Here is a 21,170-nt window from a genome sequence, read left to right on the forward strand (position 1 = left end):
TTTGATTTTTTAAATAAACGCTTTCACCGATTTACACGCGTTTTCCCTTGACCAAATTTTGACCGTATCACCCTTTATTTGGTCACTTATTTCTTCAACATGGTCATTAAAATCACTATTTTTGACAGCATTGATAGCTCCAACCCTGGAAGAGCAACATTTGAATTTTTGAAAATTTTGGTTCTTTACGACCAAAACTTCATTCAGAAAACCAAGAACTCTCAGAAACCCAGGACCTTCCAGCACTGTAGAAACTCTTAGAACTCTAAATAACTCAGGTACTCTATTGGTACTAATGTTTAGAACTTTCTATCTCCAGGAGCTCCAGGAAATCCAAGCACTCTCAGAATTCTGAAATATTTAGTAACTCATGGGACATCAAGAATCTTTCAAAACTGTCGGAATTCCCAGAACTCCAAGAGCATTTGAAGTGCTAACCTACCAAAATCGCATATTTAAAAATTCGGTATGTACCGGTACTGCCCAAGCTTTCGGCATCACGAAACTTCTAGAGTTCAAATATTAGCGGAAGCGTAGCTTGCGAAATAGACTTAAATTTATTACACTCTTTGGTGAGACCATTAAACATTAAATAACATTAAATGTTCTCTGGACAGAGCAATTTTAAAATCGGTTTTCAGTATTTCACAACATGCTCGTTCAATTTATCACCTCGTGTCTTTGGATGACATCGGAAATAATCCACTCCCAGCGCAACCGTGAACGAAAAACAATATATTTTCTGGCCTTGCTTGGAAAATAAAGGCATTAATCATTGCTCCACTTTAGATTCAATTTTATCTACTGTCAATCTACTTTATTTCAACAGTTGCCCCTTTGCCAGTGAATGGGGAACTGAACAAGGATCTACTCAATCATGTAAACGTATTCCAGTTCTTCAAAAGCTTTGCTAGAATCCGACAGACCAGCTAAAAGACGTATCAAACCACCCCTTATTTATGGCCCCTTGAGTAATAAAGCTTCCCCCCTATCGAAACCGAATAAAAGGCCCACATAAAACAAACGCATATCCCGTCATGAATTTTACAACAGAGCTGGCCCACAGTAACAAAGTAGTAAGCATAAAAGCAATCGAAGAACAAAGTTTCTAACCTCGGATTTCCGGCATGAATCCTCCCTTGCATTGGGGAAAGCGGTTTCCCACACGCACCTGGTTCATCGTGGTAGTATCAATTTTCCACTTCAATTTGATTTATTGCCTCTCGCTCTCGTTGTGTGTGAGTGTGCGGTCGTTGGGAAATTTCTTATTCTGCTCTACGTAGTTACCTAGGTATGTAGTGACTGTGTAGTGTTAGCTACAAGAACTCAATTGCTCTGCGGTGTCCTGGATTTTCGCACATCGGTTTTATGGGGCTGAACCTAAGCGAATCATACCAAATGGGGAAGGAAATCTAGGCTACGAATTTCACTTTCCCATCCCTTTGCCGTGTACCTACTGTGAAATGATTCATGGCTCCTTGAGCGTTAGAAACAGTGACTATCTATACGGGGGAAGTGCGCCTAATGGCATGATGATGATACCGGATGTTTGTCGGTTCTTCGCACTCGTAGCAGTGCGAGATGCTCTACTTCTGGAGCTTTCTGCACAGTAACGGACAGGTTTGAGGGAATTGAGCCTCGGAACAGGTGATTCCAGAGGTGGGATGGTGCCGTGGTGAGAGTGGTGAAAACACATAAATTACAGCAAAACTCGACTTAACCAACAACAGCTGTAACAGTCGCATGGAACAACAATTGCAAGATTGTATGCTTATGGTGCTGCAGAGAAGACGAAGATTTGTGAAAATATTGGGGAGGTGGGATCTTTACCGAGTAACACACTTCGTTATTATACCTTATTCATAAGGCGTACGTGGAGAGCTGAAAAGGGAGTGTTGGTTGGAAAAAGAAATGGTTTCTAAACTCGACAAAAAGCTATGTTTTATCTATCCTGATTTACGCAAGTTGACTGAGAAAATTTAGTGTAACAATGTTATGCAATCAATTTCATTGAGATTAGAGCATACGGTAATCGAGAAGGCTCGTTTACCGAACTTTATTGCCAGCAAAGCCATAAGCACGATTTACTGAATTTAATTAATAATTAGAACAAGCTTCTTCGGGGTTTCCACATGGGAAGCGGTTGTAATTTATGTTCTTTCACGGCACGTTTCCTGCCTGGTCGGTATCAGCTTGCAATTGAATTAGTGATTGTAATTTGCCCTTCTCTGCTTTTCTTCCTGACAGAATACCGACCTCTCGCAGTACATGGAACGGCATCCGGGTGGACTGGATCATCGGAACGTGCGGTTGTTCCTATTTCAGCTGCTGCGGGGGCTTTCCTATTGCCATAAGCGACGAGTTCTGCACCGGGACGTGAAACCGCAGAACCTGCTCATCAGCGAAATGGGCGAACTGAAACTGGCCGACTTCGGGCTAGCCCGGGCTAAGAGTGTTCCAAGTCATACTTACTCGCACGAGGTTGTCACGCTGTGGTATCGACCTCCAGGTGAACGGCTGCTTACTCTATATTGCTCGTCGAAACAGATTTGTAATGATTTTCCATATGATTTCTTCGCAGATGTACTGCTAGGTAGCACCGAGTATTCGACCTCGCTCGACATGTGGGGTGTCGGGTGTATATTTGTGGAAATGATCACCGGCATGCCAACGTTCCCCGGTATCCGGGATACGTACGATCAGCTGGACAAGATCTTTAAAATCCTCGGCACCCCTACGGAGGATTCGTGGCCGGGCGTAACGCATTTACCAGGTTATAAGCTACATATGCTAGGTAAGATGAGATGAACTACTGGAAAAACCGTAATCTGCAATGACGCATTAATCAATTTCCGCAGGTTTCTTCAAGGCCCGAAAGCTAGGTTTAAGTTTCCCCCGCCTGTACGATATTATCGAAGGTGAGATGATGGCTAGTGCTTTCCTACAGCTGAACCCGGACAACCGGATAAGTGCTGAAGAGGCACTGCGACATCCGTACTTTGCACCGTTGCCAAAAAAGTTATACGAACTGCCGGATGGTAAGTGAATGTTTCGTTTAGGATTAATACATATTCCATATGGCGGTACAACGAATGCGTCAATTTCGACAGAATCATCATTTATAATATTCAACTATCTATTCAGACCCTTCAATAATTTAATGATTCTCTCTTTAGTAAGGCCGGAACAAATCACAAATTTTTCTTTTGTCACTCGATGCTTGCACCAGTCGAGGGGGGGGGGGGCTAATAAAAAATAAACAAACAAAAAATGTTAATGGTTGTGTCCAAAGCACGACCGCATTGTTGACGTAGAACTACGAGATTCTTTTTGATGCTCCATTCACTTATATATTAATAACAAAATAAATGGTATAGAAACTTAACTCCAAAATGAACAACTCATTATTCAAATTTTTGAAAATGGGCGGTTATTGAATAAATCTCAAAATTAGGACTACCTTTGGCCGCTTTCTTGTTGGCTCGACACATTCGAACGCGTTCAGCAATGGTCCGCGTCTGTTCCGCAGGTTTCCCTGCCTCCTGATCTCTCACACGCTTCCGATAATCGCGGAGATATTTAGCAGCCATTTAGTAGTATAGTAGTACATTTTGAATTTGTTTACAGAATTTCTCAACAAACACTTGTTTCACTTCGAATACTGAGTCTATCCAACGCAGAGTATAAACACTGAAGCACTTACTGTACCAATTATACTTTACAGAGAATGCTACAATGCATAATCACGATAGTGTTTCAATATGATTTCGGTGTTTGGGAAACAATCACAAAATTAAATTTCGATTACCTTTCTTTATGCACACGACGGTAAGCAACACAGACTCCTCCCATCATTACTAGTTTGCTATCAAGTAGCGACACTCTCCTTTTGCGTAGTTTGCGATCAAAATCACTTGCACCCCTGCTTCAAAGTTTGGATACAAGATTACAACACTGGAGAGCATTTTGTGTGGTAGTATGGTTCTGAATATAGAAAAACAGGCACAGATAAATTCTATTCCAACTCTTTACTTCAATAAGCATGTTGGCCCTGTTGCCAAAGTTGGTGATGATTTAACCTCCGAAACCGTATAGAGTGCGTCTGTCGCTTCAAAGCGTAGACGACATCCATGGCCGCTTACGCTTGGTGTGTTCAGAGTAGGTGACAGCATCACGGATCACATTTTCCAGAACACCTTTAGCACTCCTCGTAGATCAAACCGGAGATACGACCTTTTCCTCCTTTGCCACGACCAGTCATTGTTGCTTGTTGGGTAGAAGAGTGGACTACCTATCCTGCCACCATCTTCTTACTGCTGCTATTGCTGCTTCTGCTGCTTGCAGACTACGCCGTCCGAAGCGAAAATGAGTTGAGGCTAGACAGCAGTGCTCTTTTATAATTTTTCAGGTTAAAGCAGAACGATGTGCTCGAGTGGTACTCGAAAAATGACGACTGGGTTTGGGAAGAACGTTTATTTCATGAAAACAGTTATAAAATTATCACTTTTTATTTGTGCATTGGACAATGTTTGACATTACCACTTTTTCAATAGTTTCTTGATGAAAATCATTAGTCGGAAGCTTTGCTATTGATGCGTGGAAATATTTCTGATCGATTGGCGAAATTATTGAAATTGGTCCAGGGGCAGCTGAGTTATTAATGTTCAAAATCTTTCATAATTTTGTTACATGTTCCATTTTCAGTTTTCACAAAGTGTACCTCCATACAGAAATCACAGACGTAGTCCTACGTCAAAAACATTTAAAATTCGTTTTACATTACATCTAAACCCTATATTTCAAATGCTAACATTTTTTCTTAACCTTCGCTTTAGCCTTATACAGCCGTGATTTTTGACACAAATGCCACAAATGTTGACTTTATTATGTGTAACACTCGGGTTATCAACAAGAAATTTCGCGCATGTATCCTTTCTAGGAAGATCATTGGTTATAATGTAGATAAATAGGGTCAAAGCAATTGATTTTTCGATATTGATAAATTCCGGATAAACCATCAAGCGGAATACCACAAAAGTCACAGTTCTTATAAAAAAGTTCTGTTTTCGATAGTTCCTCCCTATCCAAATATAACTCAGTTTTCTCAACAATTGTGCGTGCTTCAGAAAATCTAGCTAGACGTATGGAATCAGGAAAGTCTATTCAACAAAACCCAAGCGTAATATTCAAATGAAGGGGCCAAAATCCATCTTGGCTGAACATAAAAACCAAATTTTAACAAAAATACGTAGTTTTATCAATTTACACCTGGCTTTGTGTGTGCTTAAAAAAATAATCATCACATATGAATTCAGCAAGGTCAATTCTATAAAATCTAAGCATAACTTTCAAACGACAGTATCAAAATCCAACTTAGTAGAAAAGGAAAACCAAATTTCGAAGAAACAAAACTTTTCGAATTACAAACCCGGTTTAACCAACAATCAATACGAAACTAGCGATTTTAAATTGGCTCACTACTTGACTAGCCTATTGGTCCCAAGCAAACGATTAACGTACCCCATTCTAGTCAAAATTCTAGTACTACACAATGTTTGTTTTGATTCACTATGAAAGTTTGACAGATAAAATGAGGGATTACTGAATTTTCCTATGTTTCGAGGGGTGAATCGATTAGCTTGGGACCGAAGATAGTACCAGAGCTGAGTCAAAAAGTTGAGCACGTTTCTTCGGGACCTACTAGTCTTAGAGTTACCTCTATGGTTTAATCTTCACGCTATGGATTCAGTAAGGTCCATTCTATAAAATACAAGCCTATTTTTCAAATATATGAGGCGAAATGCAATTTAGCAGAACCAAAAAACCAAATTTTCTCTGAAAATACGTATGGATTCAGCAATTCTGTAAAATCCACGCCTTTTTTTTCAAGGGAAGGAGCAAAATTCAACTTGGCTGGCCAAACTTCTATAAAAATACGTACTTTTGAGAATTCAAACACAGTTTTCTAAAAAATTGTGCATGCTTTAAAAAATGTACCATCACGGATAAGCAAGGTCCATTCTATAGAATCCAAGTCTATTTTCAAAGATCGGAGCCGAAATTCAACTTGACGGAACAGAAAATCAAAGTTTTTATTAAAATACGTACTTTTGTGAATTTAAACTCGGTATTCTCAAAAATTTAAGAAATTCAACCCTCACGTATGGATTCAGCAACTTCTATTCTATAAAATACAAGCCTATTTTTCAAAGATAGGAGCCAAAATTCAGTTCAGCAAAACAGAACAATCAATTTTCTATGAAAATACCTTCTTTGTGAATATTAACCAGGTTCGTCCTTCCGGTATTCAGCAAGTTCCATTCTATAAAATCCAAGCACAAATTTCAAACGATTGAACCGAAATCCAGCTTGTCATGAAAAAAAATCTACCATCACGTATGAACTCACAAAGATCTATTCTATAACATCCAAGCCTGTTTTTCAAAGGATGGAGCCAAACTCCAACCTGGCTGATCAAGAAACCCAAATTTCTATAAAAAATACGTACTTTTGTGAATGTAAACCCAGTTTTTTTTAACAATTGTGCTAGCTTAAAAAAATCTACCATCAGGTATGAACACACAAAGGTCCATTCTTGAAAATCCCAGCCTAATTTTCAAAACTTGTGAATCTCACAAGAACGAGGGGGGGGGGGGTCTAAGGAAGCGGAATCTACGTTAAAAGTTAGTTAAATCACTTCAGGAAAGCTCAGACTACCATTAAATATAATTCAATCACTCAACAGAAAAGTTTGGACTCCCTAAGGAAGGTATTGAACCACTTCAGAAAAGGTTGGACTCCGTTTGGAAAATTTAACCTCAAAAAAGTGTCGGTTCACTTCGGAAAACGGGGGCGACCCCGGCGTAGTGGTTAGCATCCATACCTCTCACGCCAAAGTCACGAGTTCAAATCTCACCCCCGGACAAGTCACGAGTGACCCAAGAGCGTTAAAGTGACTATAATAAAAAAAAAAAAAAAAAAAAAACTTCGGAAAACTTTCTACACTTTTAGGAAAGCTAGATGACCTAAACAAGATTGTGTCCTTGCCAAATGTTAAAGCAGCTAACAAAAATCTTGGGCAAATGTCAAACACGTTCAGTTTGGATTCAGTTCGGAGGAAGTTGAATCAATGCAGGAAACCTTGGATTCATTTAGGAAAGGGATTAAATCAACTAATGTTGCCTCTTTTCAGAAAATACGAAACCAATTCTTTAAAGCTTGGATTCGGCATATGTTGAATCACTTCAGGAAAGCTTTGACAACTTTAAAAAGGATTGAATAACATAGCAGAAAAGTTTAGACTCAGTTAGAAAAATGATGATGACTTATTCGAAAGTTTGAACTCACTTCAAAAAAGTTCAGCCTCAGTTTTGAATCTGCTTTGAAAAGTGCCACCTTAGTTAGGAATTTCCTGAATCGTTCCTGATTTGGTCTCACTTCTTAAAATTTTAAACCAGTTTTTAAAAGATTGGATTTAGCTCGTTAATTGTTGAATCACTGTAGAAAAGAATCAGCAGGTTTGTAAGTTAAGAAATTTAGATCGAATGCAAAGATCTTGTGACTACGGTGGGCTGGGCACATCGTAACAATGTCGAAAAATGGTTCTTGGTAGTGATCCGACTGGAACAAGACGAAGATGTGCGCAACGAACAAGAGGGATCGATCAGATTGAAGGCGGCTTACCTAGTGAGTTGCCAAACAAGATTAGGAATGACGTTCGATGAAATCCGTTTTCAACAACTGAAACCGGCTGTTCCGATTTCAAGGACCTGGTATGCCGTACTGGTCTAGTACCAATTTATGTAAACATTCTGTAAAAAAACAAGGTGATATTCTACAACATAATAAAATCTAGCAAAGCGAGTATCCATAGTGTTCTGGAGATCCCCAATTATTCAATAAATCAATGCAAAGGTTCTTAGATATTCTCTCAATGTAGAAGGATGATTAGGAAATATTCCAAAATCTTCAGTGGATCATAGTTCTCCACATTTTTTTCTGGGTCATTTCTCAAGACTTTAGGTTTATAAGGTATTATTCTGATGATCTCCAATTGTTCAATAGATCAAATAATGTATCTGAGATATTTTTGCAAAATAGCATGATAGTCAGAAATTATTCCAAAAACGTTAAATTTTTCAAAGACCAGCGTAAAGTGCTTTGAATATTTTGTAAAGACAATGAGCAGGTATTATTCTGAAGAACTATAACTGGTCAATAACTCAAACCATGTTTCTCTGACAATTTTTCGCCGCCGATGCAAAAATGGTGTCCACGCCACCGCCGCTGATGAATGGAACGCATTTATCAAAGTTGTGAATTGTTGAAAAAAATCGATAACGCCTTTTTGAACTTTTTTGCAAGATTCAAAATGGCCGAATTTAGGTCAAGTGTGAATTTTTGATCATAACAATCAATTATGCACAGTTTTATGCAAATCGGAGAAGGACGTCTCAGATCGATTCGTCATTTTGTATCACGTCGCATGCACAGTGTTGCTTTTTGCCGTTTTCGTGCGCTTTTTTAATAGCTTCTCAAACATTTTTGCAAATGTTAATCCGTTTCTTTTGATGTAGATGGTTTGGTGATTAATCTACCTAAAAGTGAGATCAAAAAAATATTTTTTATCTGATTCAGATAGAGACTTAACGTATTTAATAAAGTTGTAGCAAATGTTATTTTAAGCAACTTTGCTGAATACCTGTTAAATTGCGAAATTGAACTCAATAAACCACTTTTACTGTTGAATTTAATTGCTACAAATTGCACCGTAAACAACCGACTTTTGTGGCAATGGCAAACTTATCCTTTTCTATCTGTTTTGTTTTGTTTTCCTTATGTACTATCTCCACTATCATCTGTATTGTTTTGTACTTTCTACTACTACCACTCCAGCGCGCGATCTGTCATGCTGCAGCTATACTCGTTAACATCCGGCATTCTATGATTTACCTTACTTCCAGCGCCGCTAGGTTCACCACGCTTCGTCTCTGCACCTTTGTAAAAGGCGAACACGAAATTATTGCGACACATTCAACAGGGCATAACTTTTTTACCATTGGGTAAAAATCAACCAAATTTTGCACACTTTCTCATTGATGTGTATTGTGTACATGCTGTCAAACTCGAAGTCGTGTTTTTCGATTCAACGAAAATGGAGGTGAACCAACGCGAGTTGAGAGAACAAATTCTTTCCAAACACCTGGAATTTCCTGACCTGTCGCACCGGCAGTTGGGAAAAATGTTGAACATTCACCATTCAACCGTCTCCAGAGTGCTGAAGCGGTTCCAGGAGCGGTTGATGTTGGACCACGGCAAAGGAGCTGGAAGAAAACCGGGACCGGAGAACAAAAAGACGGAGGGAAAGGTGAAGCGGATGATTAAAGCAAATCCCAACGTCTCAAGCCGTGATTTGGCTAAAAAGATCGGCATGTCGCAGAGCTACGTCCAGAATGCAAAGAAGAGAGCTGGACTACATACATACAAGGTACAGAACTTTCCAAACCGCGATGAGCGGCAACAATCGACGGCTAAAACTCGGGCACGGAAGCTCTACGAGAAGATGCTGACAAAATATGGCTGCTGTGTGATGGACGACGAAACGTATAAAAAAGCCGATTTTAAGCAAATTCCGGGGTTGGAGTTTTTCACCGGCAAGAGCAAGTTCGATGTGGACGACAAATTTAAGAAGAAGAAAATGTCGAAGTTCGCCTCCAAATATCTCATTTGGCAGGCCATCTGCTCTTGCGAACTGAGGAGTGAGCCTTTCGTGACAAAGGGCACAGTAAATGGCGAGATCTACAAATCTGAGTGCCTCGAGAAGCGCCTTTTGCCGTTCTTGCAGCAGCACGACGAAGCTCCGCTATTTTGGCCAGATTTGGCATCATGCCACTATTCTAAAAGTGTCCTGGAGTGGTATGAGGCCAATTCTGTCCATTTTGTTCCAAAGGACATGAATCCGCCAAACTGTCCGGAGCTGCGCCCGGTGGAGCAGTACTGGGCAATAATGAAGCGGGAACTTAGGAAAAGCAAGAAGACAGTCAAAGACGAGAAGGACATGTTAAGAAAATGGAAAAAAAAATTGAGAAACTGGTACCGGATGACACTGTAAAGACTTTGATGGAGGGCATCAAGCGAAAATGCGTTCAATTTTACACTCAAGGCTCCATCGATTAACTTTTCTTTTGATTTTTGAAGTAAATATATGTATAAAACTACCCTAAAATTTTGGTTTGATACTAAACATTATAAGAAAATTGGCATGACATTTTCGGTGTCGCAATAATTTCGTGTTCGCCCTTTATCAGCGGTCCTCACGTCCGCCTGTCGAACTCGTCCATCCGAGCCCTTCTCTTGCCATTGCTCTTGCGGCCGATACAGGAACGCTGGCCCGTTAAACCATTCTCCTTCACTTTGCAACGGCGGACCTTGTCCCCACTTCGTCAGCACGTCTGCGATGTTCAGCTTGGTCGGAATCCATCTCCAATCTGCTACCTTCGTCAGCTCTTGAATCTCACCGACCCGGAATGCAACGAATTGCTTATATCGGTGTTGATCGGAATTGAGCCAACTGCACACAGTGCACACAGTCCAGAAAACGGTGCGACTGATCTGATAAGAGTGCGTGCCCAGGATCGTTTGACTCATCCGAGCACCCAGAACAGCACCCATCAACTCCAGGCGTGGAATCGATTGACGTTTTATCGGCGCCACCTTCGCCCGGGACATCATCAGACTGCAGTGAACTTTTCCTTCGATGACCGCTCTCAAGTATGCTACGCAGCCGTATCCATGTTCGCTGGCGTCGGTCAAGATGTGTACTTCCATCGAGTCGACTTCGGCAGCGTTGGGGGTTGTCCATAAACTACGTAGACAGTTTAGGGGGGGGGGGGGGTTGGCAATTATCCGCGGCCCATACAAATTTCAAGAATCCCAAAAAACTGTCTACGTAGTTTATGAACAACCCCTTGGCACTACCGATATAGCAACGTGGAATCCGGATAGCTTCAACCTCTGGCAGAAGATTTGTCCAACGCTTCCACAACTCCCAGGAAATGGCATTGATTTCTTGGTCCCAATCGCAGTTCGAACGCCACAGATGCTGAATAATGATTTTGCTGTGTATGGTGAACGGCGACAGCAACCCGAGCGGGTCGAAGAATCCCATCACACAGCTAGCGACAAGCCTTTTCGTTGGTCGTTTTCCTTCGTACAGGTACGGCTTCAACTCATCACGATGCATCGTCGAGAATGCGAACTCATCCATGTCTGGATACCAGATGACTCCCAGAACTCTTTCCTTAGATGTCTCCTTGTCGCGCCCGAAGTGTACTGGAACGGGCGGCTTTGGCTCTCCCAGAGCCTGGAGAACTTCTGGAGCATTGGAAACCCAGTTCCGGATTTCGAAGCCTGCTTTCTGGTGGACCAAGCGCACCTCCTGCGCCAACTTCACAGCCTTTTCCACCGAGTTGACGCTGTCGAAGTAATCATCGACGTAGTGGCGATGTATGATGGCAGCAGCTGCTTCGGGATACTGAGCGGCGAATTCTTCAGCGTTGCGGTTCTTGACAAACTGAGCCGAGCAGAGAGCTTGTCGATCCGAATGTCGCCACGTCCATGACGTAGATGTTTGGCGAATCGTCCGGAGATTTCCTAAAGACGAACCGCTGCTTTTGCTTGTCTTCGGCGCGAATCTTCATTTGGTGAAACATCTCCTTCAAATCTCCACCGAACGCAATTCGCCATTCGCGAAAACCGAAGAGAACCTTGATCAGCGGAACCAGCATGTCGGGCCCTTTCAGCAACTGTGAGTTCAGAGAAACCCCTTGCACCGTCGCTGCCGCATCCCACACAAGACGTATCTTACCTGGTTTTTTGGGGTTTTGCACTACGCTGAGTGGGAGATACCAGACCTCGTTGGGAGAAGTTCCAGCTAATTCATCCTTGGTAGCCAGGTGTGCATAGCCTTTCTCCTGATATTCGTCGATCTGCTTGCAGACGTTTTTGTGTAACTCCGGATTCCTCTCTAGACGCCTCTCAAGCTGCTTCATTCTTCTGACGGCCATATGGAAACTTTCCGGGAACCGTGGATCATCTGTTTTCCACAGTAGACCGGTTTCAAAGCGATCGCCGATCCGTTTGGTCATCCGCTCGAGAATTTCCCGTGCTCGTTTATCCTCCGTAGACTCTTGTTGTACAACCACCACCGATTCCTCCAGAGCGTAATGGCTTTTAAGCAGTTCGTGTAGGTCCTCGTTGGTGATTCCTTGGTGGTATCCTAAGTAATTTCCCGCTGCAACCGTGGTGGAGTGCCTTGGACCGTATACCGTCCATCCAAGTTTACACCGAACCGCGATCGGATCTGCCGGTGCACCAACCTTCGCCTCTATTGGAGCAAACGAGTGTATATTGTTCAGTCCGATGAGTAGTTCCGGTTGCCCGTCGTACGACTCGATTGACAATCCTCGCATGTGGTGATATTGTGTGGCAAGCTCTTTGAAATCCAGCCTCTGGCGTGGCATCATCAGTTTTCCAACCGTACGGACACTATGCAGCAGCAGCTTGTTACCCGCATCGGCACTAACACCCGACGCCCACAGATTCATCCGCCGGGACTCCTTCTCTTCGCGCGTGATATCGGCCGTCCACTTGATCGTCGATCGCTCCTGTACTCCGACGACGCCCAGCCGATCAGCTAGTTTCTTCTCTACCAACGTGACGGAGGCACCCTCGTCTAGAAACGCTAGCACCGTGATCGATTTTCCACCACAGTGGAGCTGTACCGGAACCATACGGAACATGACCGTGCAGTTGGAACGAATATGTGCGCTCATTCCAACAGCGTTTCTCACTGGATGCATCAGCGGATCGTGGAACTCCCTGCAATCGCCGACGTTACAGCGGATTTTAAACTTGCAATGCCCTCCATGATCATTGAGGCAAACGTTGCATAGTTTGTCGCGAGTTCCTACCTTCATCCGGTCCGCATACCGAGCTTCCTGAAATCCGCGCAGTGCCGAAGACGGTGTTCCGTGCTGTTACATTGATTGCATGGCTTCAATCTTTTCCGGTCGTTCGAACTGGGACCTGGACTATTGGCTTCGTTGTGGCAGTACAGCGCACCTTTCTCCTTCGGCGTCTTCTTCCAGGACGATGGCACACTTTTCGACTGGTATGATGGCTTGAAATCGATATCGACATTGGCCTCGCAAGCGTCCGACACGATGTCCATCAGGAAATCCGTTAGCGTTCGTAGCGTTGGTTCCTTCTTGCCTCTCCAGTAGTGAACCTATTCACGCTTTTCCCGATCGGGTAGTTTGGCAACCAGAGATTTTATCAGAAGCGGGTTGATGAGATGATCTCGAAGTCCCGCGGCCTCCAGAGCAACTCTGCGGCTCCACAGTGTTTCCAAATGGGACAAAGCTCCGCAGGTTATCCGCTTTTGGAGGTTCCCGCTGGTTCACTTTGTCTAGAAGACTTTGAAGCAGTTGCTCCGGACGGCCGTAATGTCTGCGAAGTTTCTCGATGACCTTCGGAATAGATTCTGGAAGAAGCAGCTGACCAGATACCAGCTCGAGGGCGTCACCTTCAAGGGCTTCCTGCAATCGCATCAGGTTCTCGTGGTTCATGTAACAACATGCATCGTTGGATGCTTTGTAGGCCGCGTGAAACAATAACCATTGCGCTGGATTGCCCGAGAATTTGGGAAGTTTGTACGTTAATCCCTTTCTCGCGGCCAGCTGGGCTTTTGTCGGTCCGATCCTCTTAACCTTTTTCGGCTTCACGATTTCCTCTTCCAGGGATGCTTCGGATAGGCTTGTATCATCGGATTCGTCGTCGTCTTGATCGTCCTCATCGTCAGTTTCTTCGTCGTCTTGCTCGTCGGTGTATTCGTCGTCATAGAGTAGCTTCTTCACGTTCTCCTTACTCAGCTTCAACTGGTTTTTGTTGTATTTACCGCTAGGTTCCGCTCGTATCTTGTTTCGGACTACTTTATTTACTACGGGCTTTTTGACGGCCGAAAGCCCTGCTAACTCCTGATCGAGACCCGCCATTTGTTCCTCGAACGATTTCTGGTTCGCCTTCATCCGCTTGATCTGCTCCATCTTCTTCTTGAGCATCTCCGCTTGCCAAGCCTTTTGCTCCTTTTCTTCTTCCGCGCGCATCTGCAGCTCCAACTCCATCTTCTTACTTTCGAACGCACGCTGCATCTCCCTTTCCTTTTTTCGCAGCTGCATCTCCACCGCCAGCTCTTCGTATTGCTTCTTCTGACGTTCTTCTAGCGCCCGCACTTTTGCCTCCACGCTAGACGCCCCTAATCGAGAGTTGACGCTGGATTTGTCAGACTCGTCAGTTTGCTTCTTGCTCCGAGCCTGCTTCTTAGCGTCCTTCTGCTTTTGGTACTCCTGGGCCTTCTCCTGACAGGCTTTACTATGGCAGTACCACTTCTTCATCGATTTGCCCTCCGAGATGCCCACGCAACGGGAATGGAACCATTCGGAACACCCGTCGCAGCCGATCATCTCTTCCGCGCACATTTATGGACCGCAAATCCCACACGGAGTTTCCGTGAGATTAAGGACGGTTTTGTCCTTCACGGATTCGGAATCGGACGTGATTTTGTGGCAGGTCCGACTTCTCACTTGGACACTTTGAGTGTCACTTTGTTTTTAAGAATGTTCCCGAAGGGAAACCAAATTTTTAAAGCAGCAACTTTTTTTGATGCAACACTTAAACTGTAATTTATTTATCATCAATAAATAATCATAATAATAATTAAGTAAATTACTCACAACAAAGTGGTTTCCTTTACCACTAGACTCCGTTGTCTAATTTCCCTCAATTTGGCGAACTTGAGTACCGCTACCCTAACCGTAATCTGTTTGGTGGGTTTTCTGGGAGAAACACAATCAGGTAAGTAAACGAATTAATCTCACTTCTTCTCACTACTTACAGTTTTGAACCACGATTTGAACCGACTGATTCTTGTTGCACTACCTGTTAGCTAATTGCGAAATTGAACTCAATAAACCACTTTTACTGTTGAATTTAATTGCTACAAATTGCACCGTAAACAACCGACTTTTGTTGCAATGGCGAACTTATGCTTTTCTATCTGTTTTGTTTTGTTTTCCTTATGTACTATTTCCACTATTTGTACTTTCTACTACTACCACTCTAGCGCGCGATCTGTCATGCTGCAGCTATGCTCGTTATCTAGGGGTGTCGAAGCGGCGTCTCAACAATAACAATAACAATAATAATAATTTTTTTAATATCATTATATTTTTCCTAAAAGTATTTATTACCTTTCATTTGATATTTTGATCTTTAAAATCGACGCAGTGTTTCAAAAGGTATGAATTTTTTTATAAAGTAATTTTTGAGGAAAAAATCGATTTTTTGGACCACCCTAACATGGAAATAGTCCCCTAATAAAAAAAATAAAAAGAATATGGGTCTAATATTTTGCGATAACGAACAAAATTACCAGTTTTTACGAAATTCTGAGAACCACTATATCGTTTTTGCTATGGAATGGCTGTATATGGGGTATGATCCATTCTATATAATGCAACAATCAAATCATTTGTTCAATTACAACCAATTACAATCTTAATAGATTTTTAATTGACGGCAGGTAAAGATAAACTGAATTTAAGTTAACTTAAATAAGTTTCAGTTCGATGTCACCTGTCTATCATAGTTCTACTACATAAAGATGTGTGATGTCAGGTGCGCTTTGATTTCTAAAGTTGTTTTGGCATGACTAATATTAGTATGTTTCTGAAAGTTGGGTGAACATGCTTGGAATAATAAAGGAACTGATTTTCTAATTTCAAATATTTAATCTTAATTTTAGGATTTATTCAATAACCGCTCAATTTCATCATAAATTTCAATAATGGAGTCCTACGTCAATGCGATCGTACTTTGGACACAACCCTTAACTTTTTATTTGTTATTTATTTGTATTCCATTCTGCACTTCCAATCGTAATCAAAATTTACGATGGATTTAATATCCCGTTTGAATCATGTCGCCGGGCTTGAACGATCATCGCAGTGGTTTTTTTTATGATGTGAGAACTCGGTGACCTAGTTGCAACCTTTTTTGCTTTCTGAGTGAAGTATCATAGGCTCGATTGTGGGCTCAATCCTGGGGTTCCTGATTATATAAATCTGAGCAACACGTCGTTTGTTTTTGTAGAAAATCACTATTGATAGAACTCTGACAAAAACGATGTGAGCAAAAAGCAAATATTCTCGGTAGAATATGACGTACGTACGATCCGGGATTCGAAAACATAAGGGAAATGGGTGTAATGTTGGCCTAAATGCCCCTAATTTGGGCCGAAACATAAATTCAGCAATCGACTAAAATATCCATTAGTACCGTCCCAATGACGAGTTCATCTAGATAAAATTGATATACGAAAGTTAGAAGATATTGAGAGGTAAGCACATATCATCGGTAAGAGACGTGTGTGTGAGAAAATTTGCGAAAAAATCTAAGGGCACCGGTGGGATTGCCCTTAGATTTTTCACAAATTTTCTCACACACTCGTCTCTTACCGATGATATGTGCTTACCTCTCAATATCTTCTCACTTTCGTATAAACAAATAAAATTGACTACAAGTCGTTAACCGTAATCGATAAAATTGATAAAAAGCAGATTTTTAGCGATGGACCAAATCTTAGATCCATAGACCAACATTAGAGCCATTTCCCCTAGTTGACTCTTCCCAAAGACGTAATTTGAGTAGTTTCACGAACGTCGGTCGGAGTGCTGTATTGAGATGTAATGTTCTAAATTCCATATGAATCTTAGATAGGATTTCAACCGAAATCCGAAGCCTGAATGATTGAAACTGATATTCGTAATGACTGACTGGTGCGATTCCTTTCCATTCCAGAAACGTCCATCTTCACGGTGGAAGGTGTGTACCTGCATCCGGAGCCGAACCGCCACCATCAACACCATAAATGAGAGTTAAGACAAAGTAAAACCCTAGATGCAATACGTTATTATTGTTAGTAGTGAATGCACGTGCACAATGTGCCACCCCTGTTCTGCGTTCTGTGATCATGAAACATAAAAACAAAAGTGTAAGAAAGAAGAAATGTGTGAAATGTGAATTTACTAGAGAGGAAACGCCGCGATGAAGCAAAACACTATCCGCGATGGATTCAACTTGCTGCAACTAGCAAATGCGTAACGCAATTGTTATAGAAAGTTGAAACATACTGAAATGAATTAAATAAATACTGAGTATTGCTAAGAGAGACAGCTGTGGGAAACTCTGTGGCAAAAACACGACAAACGAAAGAGGGAGGAAAACTCACTTTGAAGTAACAATTTTCCGATGAAGGAACACTCTGAACTAGGCAAAACGAGGACCAGCGTACGGCGCAACGAGTGGAGTAATTCTGCCATGCTACCCCTTAGGGACATCCACATGTGCTGCTGTCCGTGCAGAATGCTATATCAAGTTAACTAGCTAATCAGTAATTAACCACCTAACTAAAGAGGCAACCTACACCTACTGAGTATCTATGTAGTAGAGTTGTTGAGTAGCAGGAAACCAACCAGTAGATATGAGATGAAAAGAAAACAAAATCATGTCCACTCACACGCATTTCGATTGCAATTTTAACTATAAATCGATCGTCATCAAACAAAACAAAGAAAGCAAAACATCAAAATCATCATCAGTAGTGGCGCAAATCTAGGTCGACTTTCATTCTATTCGTTTTTAAAAGCAATAGTGCATATAGTTTTTTTTTACATTAACCTTATTAACGCAAAGCAAATGTATTAATATGTTGGATTATCATTTTTTTATTAATTCTCCACATCCAACGTTCCCAAATGGTTTAGTTTTAGTTTATTTTTAAATTACATCTTTGAACTAGGTTGGAGTAGAGGAGAATGTATTAAGCCAATAAAATTTCACTGTGAATTGTGCACACCACATATATATACGGCAAACAAGCAGGTATCGTTCATCAGTTCCTGTTGATGAGATCTCACCCGGAACTGAGGAGACATTGTTTAAAGCTAGGAAGCAGGATTGAAACGTGATTTCATTAAAAGAGGAAAAACTAAACAAAAGCATTCATTTTGAGAGTAATGTCTCCATTAGTTGTTTCATTTCATCATTCGTGCTCGTGAGTCGAACGAAACTATATACCTAGGTGTCAAATTGTGTTTGTCATGTTCAGGCACGCTCGAATAAGCTGTTGAACAGCTGGTAGTAGAAATGAAAGAAATGCGTTTAGGAAACACATTATAGAAAATCGCAGGTTGCAACCGGGAAAGCGGTGATCCTTGACCGATGGGGCTCGTTAGAAGTGTGTGACACTGAGGTACCAATGCAGGCACTTCTTTTACTGCCAGTGGACGCATAACTGTTCTATGAACTTTCATATACATATGAAACAAGTATGCCTCCACCAACAGACAAGTAGTCTTCCATTGGGATGAGAACCTGTTCACTGTTGTAAAGCTAGAAAGTGAGCTTACCTGCCACCTAGATTTTTGGAGTTTCAACCGAGTTTTGTGAAGTATTTCGTTCGCAATACTAACTATTTAAAGTATGCAATGTTGAAACCCTCTAGAATGCCAACACATCAAGAAAACTGGCAACTCTGCCAGAATCCAAGAGCCAAGTACAGCTAAGATAAAGATACATCAACTGGCTTCTTTGTAATCTGTTCTTCTTCTCTCACGAAAACGACACGGCCTACTGTCAAGAAAATAGAAATCCATCAATCAGGAGCTGGTTCACGTTCGACAGAAAAATGGTCGTTGTTGGGTTTTATCTTCTAGCTTTTTTTATTATCGGCGTACCATCCCAGTGCAAAATCGAACTTTTTGTCAGTGTGAACCTCGATCTGAGGTAGGTTTGCAAAACAAACCATCAAACTGACGTTTGTCAGAAAACAAGCAGATCCAATCTTGATACCCGATCCAGGTTGGAACTGAATAAAAAAATCGCTTTTAGATTGTGCCTGTCTCATTGCAGCTGTATAAGCTGTGTGAGAAAACAGAAGAGTTGCCAATCTTCTTGATATGTTGTCTTCGATGTAAATAATTCAAATGTGTTCGATACCTCGTTCGATACTATAAGTTCTAAATTAATTTACTAATTGCGTAGTCTTGCATAATTTCCTGCAGCATTCCAAGCCTTATTTCAAGACCAATCTTGAATTGAATTTATTAAAAAAAAAATGTCCCAAAAAAAATCATTTCTTTAGACAGACGAGACAATGTATTCGTCTCACTAAATTGTCACAATAGCATGTCCCTATCGGTTATGAATCACTGCTAGAATCGGAAAACAAATGGCGATAAGTGTGGATGCGCTAGAGAAAGAGCGATTGGTAGATACAGTAGAATGAAGTTATTTTTTACATTATTAAATGATTTTTAGAGGACAAACAACAAAAGAATTAGAAAGAAATTTATTGAAAAACTCAATAAAAAAAAGAAATCTTCATTTGTAAACATTTTGTTTTCTCAGTTTCTTTTCTTTTTGTTTCTAACTTTCCGAAAGCTTTTTGTTGAACATTTTTATTACAAAACAGAATCATACATATTTTTGCGCTTAAAAACGAACGAGAGGCACGTTAGAGTGATGACACAGCAACCAAACAAACCCCTCAGGGACTGAATATACGATTGACGTTTTACTGTGTATATTTTTTACCGAAGTTAAATTGGAAGCTTTTTGAGTGAAATTAATTGAAACTCCTATTAAAGAACACAAATTCCTCGAATTTAGATGAGTATCAGAACGAAAACCAATTCTTAACCAACTGTTGATTGAGTTTTCCCATCAATACGGTAGGTATTGTGTAGTTGTGACTTTAATCCATCAGTAGAAACCAAGACAGAGAACTACTCAAATTCTTACTCTCGAAGTTAGCTTTTTAGAACATATTCACATTCCCGTCAAACGTCTAGAAATGTTAAACTTCTCAATCAATTAGGCAATACATTAGTAAACGAATTTCGCCTGGAATAAAGCTAGAAAATAGCATAGCATAGGTTTCCTCTTCTTTCCACGCGTTCCTGTAGTGTAGTCCATATACCTACTATAGACCAGTCAAGTGATGAGTTACGTTTACTTTCATTGCTCAAGTTTTGTTGACGTTCATAAACAAATAAATCTTTAAAAAAAGAAAGACATTACCGCATTAATGCTAGATTGTAGAGAACCAAGCAACAACAACAAGGAGAACTAGTAACAAAGTAACAAAAACCACAATTAACTGAAATCAAAATTTAGAAGAAAATAATTGGAGAAGAAAGAAGAAAACAAAATGGTAGCCGAAAACTATTATTCAAACTTTTAGCTAGAGTTGCAAAACAGAGTAGAAGTTATCTCAGGCCGACGGACTTTGCGGAGGCGTTGGTGAAGCAAAGTGTGAAGTGATTGAACCGTGAATGGAGAGGTTAAGAACGCGATGTGATGCATGGTGACAGTTTTTCACTGTAACTCCTGAGTGTACAATTAGGAAAACGTCCATTTTTATTCGAATTTATGTTATATTCAACTACTTAGTTTTTATCTTATCATTGTTTTTACCATCATTATGTTCATAGAAAATGGCATTCAGAACATTTAGTGGAGCTTTTTTTCGGAGCATTCTATTGCTATTTTTCCTCTGAATATCCCAAATAGTAGGCCCTATTATGTAAGTTAAGTCGAGCGTCACTTCTGGTCACAGGTCCAATTTGATGTTACTTCTGTAATACCTAAATAACTGCACTAGTGAACAAAAGTGGCGCTCGACTCGACTTGCATAATAGAGGCCTATGATTTCAGTCGAGCGACCAAACCATTAGAAACCCCCAGACGAGGCCCCGTAACGAGGGTAGATCACCTTTTCGTGGTACGTTACGGGATGTAAGATCTACCACCGATTCCAAGTCCTGACTACTTAAAACTAGGGGAACAGGATTTTTCAGTAATCAAAGGAACACATCTTAGTCCTTGTTACTTTGTATGCCTTATGAATAGTGACAAGACTCAGCTTTGTCCACCGAGGATGATCTTGAAACACGGAAAAAATGAGTTAGTTAGTCTTCATCTTCTATTCGTTGTTCGCTACTTTTAAGTTGTTATGGCTAGGGTTCTGATGCATGGTCATTATCGGTGTC

At 41.1% G+C, this 21,170-nt stretch overlaps 1 protein-coding gene across 1 annotated transcript in view; it reads left to right on the forward strand.

Annotated features, from left to right (window-relative positions):
- Nucleotides 1-19,511, forward strand: part of Eip63E (cyclin dependent kinase Eip63E) — a 503,378-nt gene extending 483,867 nt beyond the window's left edge. Inside the window, exons 8-11 of the mRNA XM_065218552.1 lie at nt 2,248-2,509; nt 2,582-2,794; nt 2,859-3,038; nt 16,918-19,511. Of these exons, the coding sequence (XP_065074624.1) occupies nt 2,248-2,509; nt 2,582-2,794; nt 2,859-3,038; nt 16,918-16,991 (729 nt within the window). The 3' untranslated portion in view covers nt 16,992-19,511. The remainder of the gene's footprint in view (nt 1-2,247; nt 2,510-2,581; nt 2,795-2,858; nt 3,039-16,917) is intronic.
- Nucleotides 19,512-21,170: the final 1,659 nt, after the last annotated feature.

Source organism: Ochlerotatus camptorhynchus, unplaced genomic scaffold, assembly GCF_037179485.1.
Source record: "Ochlerotatus camptorhynchus isolate MF236.1 unplaced genomic scaffold, CSIRO-AGI_Acam_v1.1 ptg000089l, whole genome shotgun sequence".
In the NCBI taxonomy this organism is placed as follows: Eukaryota; Metazoa; Arthropoda; class Insecta; order Diptera; family Culicidae; genus Ochlerotatus; species Ochlerotatus camptorhynchus.